Source organism: Lepidochelys kempii, chromosome 26 (assembly GCF_965140265.1).
Source record: "Lepidochelys kempii isolate rLepKem1 chromosome 26, rLepKem1.hap2, whole genome shotgun sequence".
NCBI lineage: Eukaryota > Metazoa > Chordata > Testudines > Cheloniidae > Lepidochelys > Lepidochelys kempii.
Window position 1 is genome coordinate 2,016,430 of NC_133281.1, and position 10,994 is coordinate 2,027,423.

At 39.4% G+C, this 10,994-nt stretch overlaps 1 protein-coding gene across 4 annotated transcripts in view; it reads left to right on the plus strand.

Moving 5' to 3' along the window:
* NSD3 (nuclear receptor binding SET domain protein 3) overlaps window positions 1-10,938 on the plus strand; it is a 57,706-nt gene extending 46,768 nt beyond the window's left edge. For 2 of the 4 annotated variants that reach the window (XM_073325229.1, XM_073325230.1), the window contains 7 exons: window positions 199-311; window positions 1,173-1,442; window positions 5,396-5,512; window positions 6,196-6,337; window positions 7,415-7,521; window positions 8,344-8,548; window positions 10,227-10,938. In XM_073325229.1, the coding sequence (XP_073181330.1) occupies window positions 199-311; window positions 1,173-1,442; window positions 5,396-5,512; window positions 6,196-6,337; window positions 7,415-7,521; window positions 8,344-8,548; window positions 10,227-10,468 (1,196 nt within the window). In that variant the 3' untranslated portion in view covers window positions 10,469-10,938. Of the gene's footprint in view, window positions 1-198; window positions 312-1,172; window positions 1,443-1,969; window positions 2,080-2,844; window positions 4,597-5,395; window positions 5,513-6,195; window positions 6,338-7,414; window positions 7,522-8,343; window positions 8,549-10,226 lie in introns of those variants that run through there. The other 2 variants (XR_012156311.1, XM_073325231.1) reach the window with 2 other exon arrangements.
* The last annotated feature ends 56 nt before the right edge of the window (window positions 10,939-10,994 follow it).

The following is a 10,994-nucleotide window of genomic DNA, read 5'->3' on the forward strand; positions in this document are numbered from 1 at the left end:
GGCTATGATGTAGAGGGCCACCCCATAGTGTTTAAATATCTACTGAAAACCACTTGGTTTAAAACTCATTCATGCTGTAGTGTAACATTTCATTATTAGCTTGTTCTTTGTAGATTTCTAATTCCTAGCTTTTCAAAAATGTTTCTCAGCAGCAGCAGCCAATACTAATTCCTCCCCATTTTGGACTCCCTTGCACAGCACTTGAAGAAGCTGCAAAACGCTTCCAGGAACTGAAAGCACAAAGAGAAAGCAAAGAAGCACTAGAGATTGAAAGGAATTCAAGAAAACCCCCACCTTACAAACATATTAAAGTGAGTCCTCTCCTTTGTGTGAATGAGCTATAAACAGGGAAGCAAATTGTGGCTTAGAAGAAAATTCAGATAATCAGTCTGCCATCCTTCAAAGTTCTCTTCTGGCCTGCCTTGTTTAGTACCATAGGCCCTTTCATAGTTATAAGGAAGGTGTAAGCATCAGTAAAAGGGACTTTGAGTTTAAGGTCAATTGTACTGAAGACAAAGGACTTCGATAATTGCAAGTGGGTCCCACCCATCTCAGATGAATCTTGGGGCTTACTTACCATTAAGAAATTATATTAGCATTGAAAAATAACAAACTATTAGTGTGAGAACTTAATTTCGAAATCTGGATACTAAAAAGACGGTCTAGATTTTTTTTGCCAGCAACCTTGGGGGCACAGTACCCCAGGTTGTGCACTTATCTATTTCATTGTACTTTATAATAGTTTACATTTTTGTATGCCTTAAGAGTTGTCATACTAATACACGTATCATAAAGCCTGAAACAGTCCTGTCCCACGTTCTGTGCTACACACCTCATTGCTGGTTTCTCTGAACACCTGATATGCTTGATTGTTAGTGGTGAAGCAGTGCCAGATGCAACCTCTGAAAGTCCTAGATTGCAGAGAAGTATTTTTGCCTCGTTACCTTTTCTGAGTTGACACACTTCCTTTTAGAGAGGAATAGAAAAAAATACAACTGCCTCTGATGTTAGTAGCTGTGTGTAATAGCTGTTATTTTTGCCTACATTTTGAAATACCTTGACAGTAGTGGGCCTTGATTTAAGTGGTTCTAATCTAAATTCTGTGTGTGTAGCCATAAATCAAAATGTATCCCTTGTGTCTTTTTTTGTTTTTGTTTTGTTTTGTTCCACAGTCCAACAAGGTAATAGGGAAAGTTCAGATTCAAGTTGCTGATTTGTCAGAAATCCCTCGCTGTAATTGCAAGCCATCTGATGAGAACCCCTGTGGCCTAGAGTCAGAGTGTCTGAACAGGATGCTACAGTATGAGTGTCATCCCCAAGTGTGCCCAGCGGGAGAGCGCTGTCAGAACCAGCGCTTCACCAAAAGACTCTATCCAGATGCTGAAATCATAAAAACCGATCGACGTGGCTGGGGGCTCAGGACAAAAAGGAACATTAAAAAGGTAGAATTTAGGACAAATACTGAGCTAGCCATTAAAGAGTGTGTTTGAGGAGAGTGCTGCTACTCTTTTATTGTTTGTACCTTGAAAGAAAATGTATCTAAAAGTTAATACTTTCAAGTGAATTCGTCCTATACACAATTGTTCCTTTAATTTTACAAGGCATGAAACTTCCTCAAGTGGAGGAAATGATAATAAATCCAACTTCATGGAATATGAGACATCTGGCAGAGGTGTTTTTTTCAGTTACAATGCTTTCTTATAGAGTAAGGGTCAGATTCAACTTACTATAAATTTCATTGGTGATGGGCAGGAGATGAGGACTATCAGTACTTCTTCTAGAAGGTAGTGATGTACATAAGTTCTCATATTGACTTCGGAGCATGGAGGGAGAGGGGAAAAAATAGTTTTTAAGATGGTTTCAGATGCTCTTTTGACCAAGCCTGGCTATTGAAGATGCTAAAGTCTTAGAGGGATGGGAATAAAAAATAAAACACACCTCCATTATTTTCTCTTTCCCTCAACCCCAGAGTTAACACAGCAAATGAAATTAATCACACTTCATGATATGAAATAACTCAAAGGATGGGAGATGGGGCAACCTAAGGTGGTGAGCCTCTTTCCGAGGGGTTACGTCAAGGTAGCTTTCTGTACTTTCTTTTGCCTTTTCTTTTAAACTCTTACATGATAACATGATCACTCTGCAGTTCCCAGTAGCAGATTGTCTGGATTGGGAGTGGGCGGGGATGCAACATTGCTTTTACAAACGTCTGGTCACCAGGGAGCTGACATAGCCTCCTTGACACTCAACTCTACAGACTGGATTTATTTCAGAAGAACTCGGAGGGGAATAATAAAAGGCTTGTGGTGATCAGGCAACATTGGACAACACGCTTAAGTTCTTGTTTAAAGTTCAAGAAGGCAGAGAAGAATAATGAAGATACAGAGATTTCTGTTGATGGACATGGTGCAGTTGTTATAACTGAAAGCACCAAGAACTGATTAGCTTCAGGAAATACTGAGGACTTAACATAAATGTTAGGATGATTGGAGTCCTTAGAGGAGTGGTAGCAGGTGGGGTAGCACTGATGGGTGGGGTGGGGGATGAAAGTACCTTTCCTGACTAAGTGATAAAGATACTGGAAATGGATCATTTTGGTTTTCCTTTACACTGTATCGCTGCACACTGTATTCCTGGGGACACCAGTCTGGGATTATCCACTGGGATTCAGGTGGGATGTGCAACAGTTGATATGGAAAAACAAAATCTTACACTGGATTGCAGTCTTGCTCTACTTCGAGGCAAGCATGAGGATGATGGGCCTGGATTTCACGGCTGCTTTAACTTGCCAGGCAGAGGATTGGATTTGGTGGACAGATGTATGTTTTGCTCTTACTCATGCAGGCTTCGTTGTTTCTGAACAAGGAGGAGGCTGAGCACACCTGAAGAGTGGAAGATCCAGCTCTGGCTGCAGATGGAATGGACAATTAAGACTTCAGGACAAGTTGTTGTTTTTATCATTTGACCTGCATCTTCAGAATTCACTCCAAAGCACTATTTTGCTTTCAGTTGGCTTCATATTTTCTTCACTTTAAATTTGCACACATCTTGCTAAAGAAGGTATCCTAGAACTTCTCATGGCGAAGGCACATTCCATAATTCTGGTGGACTTAAACTCGATGTAAGGTCTTCACTGCGATTCTCTGTTAAATGAAGCTATCTGCTGTCCAGACTGGGGATTCTGATGTGACGTTTTGGATTGTAGCTGGATGTGATTTGTGCGCTGTTGGATGATGATGTGTTTAGCTCCAAAATGTAATCTCAACAGTTAGACAAAAGCAAAAAGATTCTGAATTGTCCTTAAGTTATATGCTGTTTAAATATTACACGTAGATAGTAGAGGATTATCTACTAGTCTGAAATGACTCTGTAGTACCCAGGGAAATGGACTTGGGCAAAGGCATAGTAGCAATTTTTAACTGTGAATTCTTTGCTTTTGTCAGTTCTGATTAGGGTATCTACCTTGTTTTTGTTTAGTAACTTAGTTTACTGTACATAGAAATTTGGCATAGAGAAATGTTGTGTGGGGCCTAAATGGATGTGTCATGTATTCACTTGCCTGTGGCAATATCAGAGGTGTTTGAACAAACCAGTTTCAAATGTGAGTTGGTAACCACTGCTTCAGCTGAAACTGTAAATCTTTGATTGAACTTGGGACAGTTCTACTCATGGGAACTTAAATAACTTACTAACAAGTAACTAGAGGAAACCATAGTAAATTGACAGAGAATACATTTTAACTCTCTTCAGTTCCTTTCTGCACCAAGTACATGGTAAATGTTCATAGCATTTTTATGGTGGATTTTCTATGAATTTTCGTCACATACTAAGTATGAAACAATGTATTTGTGTCCTGTAGGAGCTGTACTAAAAATTCTGTCAGTGGCTCCGTTAGAAAGCCCCTTTTGGGGACTTGATTAAACCATCTGTTCCAAAATACACAGGCTAAACTTAAAGGAATTTGGTGGGGAAAAGAGAGAGAGGCACTTTTGAAAATTTCATCTCAGAGATGACAGATTTCTCCAAGTAATTTAGGAGTCTGTGTCCAGTGGAGTCTAAATCCCATTTCCAGGAATGACTTAAGTGCTTTTGAAAATGTTATCCTGATGATCTCCTCCTGCAGTACAGCCTCTTCCCCTTCAAAGCTCCAAAATGTGACGGACATGATTCTGTTCTCTCTGGAGCCATTCCCACAACCAGCTACAAGAGCTCTTAGCTTTCATAGTCTTTTGTCAGACTGGTGACACCACATAGTCTGTAACATGTTGGTACTATTTTATTTAAAAAACAAAACAAAAAAACCTTGAAACTGCTCAGATGCTTGTTTGACCCTTAAATTTGAGCATCTCAAAGAGCTACTTTTGGAAATGTTTAAGCATTAGAACTGTTGAGACTGTTACAATAAAATGACCCTCAATGTGCTAAGTGTTAACTCCCTTGTATCAAGGTATCATCATTTCCTGGCCATTTCAAAGTCCATCATGTGAAAGCTGGGAACACAGTCAGCCTGAAGGCTCACTTTTAACTTGTTTTTAGTGGTTTAATTATTTAAGCCAGTTTTGTAATATCTGTTCTACATTAAAACTTTATCACAAACTTTTCTTGTTTGTTATTGACTGTTAAAAGTCCCATTAAAATGAATTGTTGAAATGCTATGCAGTGAAAATGTTTAGCAGTACAGTAGGTTGTGTTGTCCTGTCAGGTTGATATTCTGTGGGCATCTGTATGTTAGCCTGAAATTTTTTTAAAAAAAGGAAAGCATGTGACTTAAAATACTGCCAGTGAACCTCCAAATAATGTAGAATCTTGTAGCTGTGCTGCTGTAACTAGGACCGGGGCATGGAGAAGCAGTCTTAATTCTGGCTTTGCTTTTGCCTTATACTTAATAGTACACAGTGCCTAAGGGATGTTTTCTTTGGGTGTTGGGTGTTTGAATATATTGTTATAAATGTGTGCTCATTTTCTATAGCCTGACCATACAGATCCTTTTTTAAAAAGGACAGAAGTACAAGCAGAGCCGTGGACACGCTATATGCAATCGACCAAGAAAGATGCAACTCATTAATCAAATGTGTCCTTCAAAATGGGATAACTATTTAATTGCCGCTTTATTAAAAATTCTAGGTGTGATGCTTCCATTTTGAAGGACAGTTCTGTAACTAATCTAAACCTTGAGTGCATGTGTATTTTTTCTGCCCTGGTCACTGTTGTGTAGAACTTTATTTTAACCAGTTCTCAATACTTGGATTATCCTAAGGAGCCACCCTACTTAGGCCTTGCAGTGGACAAAATTGATCCCTCAGGGCTTCCCATCCCATTTTTCTATGCTTCCTCCCTCTTTTTAACTATACAGATCGCAGGCAATAAGCATGGGTTTCTTTGGTTGACTTTGCAGGGTGAATTTGTAAACGAATATGTTGGTGAATTAATTGATGAAGAAGAATGCCGATTGCGGATCAAACGTGCCCATGAGAACAGCATAACCAATTTTTATATGTTAACTGTTACAAAGGTAAAGCACCATATCTCCACAGTGTAAAATATACTGCTGCTTACGGGACTAGGCCTTAAGATCTGGGATCGGAGGATCAGGATCCATGTTTAAAACACAAGAATTACTTTTTCTTTCACTTCTAGCTCAAATGTAAGGCATTTCGTGCATGTGGAAGGTCCCAGAGAGTGAAGTCGTCATTTCATACAGCGGGTACTTCATGGACCATTGTGCCTCAGCCTTGACTTAGTGGGGCTTCTGTGGGGTGTGGGAAAATTAATTCCCATGGTCTGTTCAGCCCATAGTTTGTCTGCTGATACTGTCAACAAGACTGTCAGTCGGAGTGGAATGTGGGCACCTGTCTGATAGAATTGCATTGCAATTCCAGCGTATTTCTGATCGGTCACCAAACAGTTGTATTTGGAGGGTAACTTATTTAGGTCTCTGTTGACCAGGATTGGGGTTGAACCAGACATGGAAGGATCCAGAGCTCATTAGCAATACCGTAAGCCATTCATTTCTCCCTGCATAAGCGCTGAGGAGCTTTAAGTAAAAGTTACTTCCAGGAAAAGCCAATATCCATTATAACTCATTTATCAAGTATCTGTCTAAATATATTATCTGCAGTCATAGCTACTTGACTTGTCAAAGGAAGACTTTTGTTTGTCTGATCCTAAATCTGTGTTTTTGTCTCTTTATTGAAGGACCGGATAATAGATGCTGGTCCGAAAGGGAATTATTCTCGTTTTATGAACCACAGTTGTAATCCGAACTGTGAAACGCAGAAATGGACGGTGAACGGGGATGTTAGAGTTGGCCTCTTCGCTCTCTGTGATATTCCTGCAGGTATAAAGAAGCCTCCATCCTGCATGTGCCCTCCTCTCCTAAAATGGAAATCAGTTGCCAGCTCACCCACTTTTTACCTTCTGAAGTTATTTGGTCTCATTGACATTTACAATTACTTTAAGTTACCCATTGGGACAAAGAAAATGCACAATTAAGAAGTTCTAGCTCTTCATATGCATAGTATCATTAGGAGCAACTTAAAATGAAATCATAGTATGCATAGTATCATTAGGAGCAACTTAAAATGAAATGCAGAATATTAAAGATGAAACTTGCTTTATCACAAACAAACAAAAAATATCAAGGGCTTCGCCTAACGCTTGAAAACACAGAAATTCAATGTTAACTCTTTTTGCCATGTCTGCATAGACCCCCAGTTTCAGATCCTTTCCCTAACATCAGATCTGGAACAGCCTCCAGATGCTAAACATTTTGTAACCAATCTACCACTTTAAACAGATTAAAATGATAGAGTAGCCAGTGTTTCTCTATGATGTGTAGAAAAACAGGGTGTAGTGCTCCTGTCTGGTCCAAAGCTATGCTGGCACTGTATAAACAAAGCAGAGGAAGGACGCTTTGTCCCTTTTCAGAAAAACTAAAGAACAGTAATTAGTGTTTATCCAAATGGGAAAATGGACACAATCAGTATAGGAAAAAAAATATTTGGGGCTTCTATGTGAGTGTATTCTACCTAGAAAAGAGTGTTTAAAAAGACATTATTTCAATGCTGTGTTTGTAACCAGGCTCATAAGACTTAAAGTTCTACAACCACAAAATTATTGGTTGTTGAATCATCATTTGGTTTTTAGAACAGAACAAAACTGAGTTGTTGTCCTCAGAACATGGATTCTGGATCATTTGTTCTGCCTTGCTATTTACAACTTCTCTAGTTGTTGCTTCATGACTATGTTTCATCTCAATATTTTGGATGAAGTTATAAATATTGTGATCTTGTAACTATGCCCTTTTAAAAATAGTGGTGGTAATATGAAGGGAGAAGATGCTAAAGCTGAATTGCCACTTGTGTGTTTCTCCCCCATGTCTTATGTGTGTGAATAGTTTTTCTTTAAATTTCAGGGATGGAGTTGACATTTAATTATAATTTGGACTGTCTGGGCAATGGTAGGACTGAATGCCATTGTGGAGCAGAAAACTGCAGTGGCTTCCTAGGAGTACGGCCGAAGGTTAGTGGTACAGAAATAAAAATTGAGCTCAGCGCACTTGTATTGAAATTTCTGTTTCTGGGAGGAGAGTGAATAGAGATCTGTTTCATGTCACGTAATATCTGTTTAGTACCCTGAAGGTTCCCCCAAAGGCTTTACAAGTTTGTACTACAGTAAATGTACCCATCTCTAGGATGGAAGAGAGCAGCCAACCAGGTTGCTACCGAGACGTGGCATGGAATAGGCCCATCATGTTCAGGGTACCTGACTTTTTTTTTTTTTTTCCTTTTTAATAAATCTTGTCACATGTTTTACTTCTGTTTTTGCTGTTCCTATATGGAAAGCATTGTGAAATTCCCCTGCACATTTGAGGATCTGGAAACTTGTTTTGCTGTTATGCTTCGTTCTGGTCCCAGCCCAGAGTGCTGACCTTAGTCAGCTTCTTATGAAGTATTATCTCTGTAGGGGCAGAGAAGTGACTGAAGTCTCTGCTCACGAAGCTATTATGCATAAGCTCTCTGAGGAAGGGACTGTCTCTCTGTGTGAATACAAATCCTACTGCAATAGGGACCAATCATCCGTGGGCCTTTGGATATTACCATCATATTACAGTATGTAATCTGATCACTAATAGTAATCTGGCAACATTCTAACTTGTTTCAAACCTGTGTGCGGCAGGAGAGATGGAGATGGGAGTCACTGGGTACACTAAACTTCGTTGAGCATGCTTTGCAGAAATAATAACCCACAGTTGACTTTTGGGGGACATATGGCTTTTTAAAGTGACTCTTACTTATTGACTAAAATTGTTAATGCAGTAACTTTTTTGCTTCTGATTGCCAGACGGCGTTTGCAACAGCGAATGAAGAGAAGGCAAAGAATGCCAAGCTAAAGCAGAAGAAACGAAAAATAAAAACAGAGCAGAAGCAGATGCATGAGGACAACTGTTTCCAGTGTGGAGATGGAGGAGAACTAGTCATGTGTGACAAAAAGGACTGCCCCAAAGCATACCACCTCCTATGCCTTAACCTGACTCAACCACCGTTTGGTAAGTGCTTTCCCATGGCCACCAGATTCTTTGCTTGCTTCAAGGATATCATGCTGCATATAAAGTTGTAGCTTAATCCGAACTGTGATGTCCACCTACTGTAAATATGACAGGTTTGCTTTTGCAGTGCTCTTCTGTATTGAGAAATCTCCTTAGGTAGCAATATTTCTAAAGAAAGATCTGTGTGGAGACATAGATCACAGCAAACAGTGATAAAGCTGTGACTTCATTGCAGAGTCTTTCTCCTGTTTGGATCATATTTACTTATTTTATTTTGATTGGAATAATTAGTCAGTCTTGGTCTCATATGGCTCCCAAGTTCATATCACGTGGTAATGCTTATGACACAAGCTATGCACAGCACATGCTAGTGCTTAAATTTGTAACAGTCTTTCTAAATCTCTTATCTTCTAATCATGGGGGTTTTCTTTGGGTCTCTCTTTTTATTTTTGTCTTTTTCCTTATTAATTAAAAAAGGGAGCTCTTTGTAGCCTAGGTTCAAATTATCCAGCGATAACTAGCAATAGCAAATTGTGGTTAAAAACAAAACAAAAACACTTTATCCTGGTTTTAAACTATCTGTTTCTAGAGGCCTCGATCAAATTAACTGGAGGCTCACATTAATCCATGACTGAATTAAGTGGAAGATTTTGTGGTATGAATGGAGTTCAGTCTGAGATGTGCCTTTTCAGGACAGCAATATATGGAAGTACAGAAAGCTTCCTTCCAAATTTTCTTTACTACAGACATAAATTATTACATTTGATCAGCAAGAAAACACTGGTGAATGACTTCGAGAAGTAAATTTTGTTTTTTACCTGGCCTGGTGGAAGCAGACACAACCATGCTAGAGATCTGGAGTTCTGGCTTGGTGCTGTTCTTACTCTCTGGACTAAGAGTCTGGGTATGCTGTGGATGCAGCGCGTTATGTCCCGAAGAAGGAGAGTGCTTCCTGTTTTCTCTACAGCAACCCAGCTTAAAGGAATATAGCATGATTTCAGTGTGAGGGAAAGGAGAAGCTGTTAACTTTCCTTTTTGACATGCTCAGTCTAATTTTACAACCTGACAGTTTGGCATGTGGTTATGCTAATGCATGCCTGCAAGTTTTTGTGATGGTCTCTGTTGTGCTTAAATATGGCATTGCCCGATCCCACTCTTGCCTGAGCCACCTTCTCATTGATGACTCATAACTCAGCCATTCTTTGTTTTTCACAATATAGTGCAGTGTGATTCTGTTATAAAGATTGATTTAGGATACCCATTTCAGTGTATCCAAATAATTACTATGTTCAGACCCAGAAGACAGTGAATTTCACAAGTCAGACGTGCATAGACGCCAACTCTCTATCTTGCAACTACACAATGTGTTCTGGTGCCAAGGGAGGTGAATCTGGTTACATTTGGCTCTACAGTGCAGTAATGTTTTGCTTACAGTCAACCTGAAGCTCAAAAATATAAATTTGTCAATAACAACTGCTTCCAGTTCAATCCTTGTGAAAAAGACAGATGCAGGAACTTCAATAAAAGCTGGCTTTTGGGAAGTATCTTTTATGCATAGAGTTGAATGACTCTGTACTACATGGAATGATAAAGATCAATTCCAATATCTACCCCAGATAAAGACTAACTTCAACTTCCTGTCTCTTTCCTTTCTCTCCCTCTCTTCTTCCATCTCCAGGAAAGTGGGAATGTCCATGGCACCAGTGTGACATCTGTAGCAATCCTGCAATTTCATTCTGCGAGTTTTGCCCTCGTTCGTTCTGTAAAGATCATGAGAAGGGAGCCTTAGTGGCATCAGCATTGGATGGCCGTCTCTGCTGCTCTGAACATAACCCCAAATCTCCTGTGGCACCAGAGTATTGGAGCAAGATAAAATGCAAATTGCAACCACAGAACCCTGGAGAAGAAGCAAAGGAATAAAGTTGTTAAAAAAAACAAACAACAAATGGCAAATAGATGATGAACTTGAAGAGACTGCTATGACACATTCAGTCTTCATCATCAGCGCTGCCTTGTTGGAACTGGGAAAGGGACCATCTAATCTTGGCAAGCAGAAGCAGTCAGTGGTGTCCGTTTTTTGGGGGGGGGAGGGGGGTGTTTCTGTTCTTGTCCTTTTCTTACCTTACCTTACCCTTGAATGTGCTTCAGCAGCTCTTACTGTTGGAAAGCAGAAATGTCTTGGCTTTCTTAAGGGGAGAAAAAAAAAAATCTAAAAAAGCAAACCTTTTGACGTTGAAAAGAATATTGTGTTAAAATATGTTCTTTGAGTGTAGAAAGGAAAACATAACATATTTATTTATTTAATTTTAAAGGATGTTGAGGATTCTGGTCCTGATCAGTCAGCGTGTCTAAAAAAAATAATTGAGTAGTAAAACCAATCAGTGTATGTCTAGTTATTAAAAAAGGGAGAGTACCAACCCTCTGCAATCTACAAACAGCTTTCACG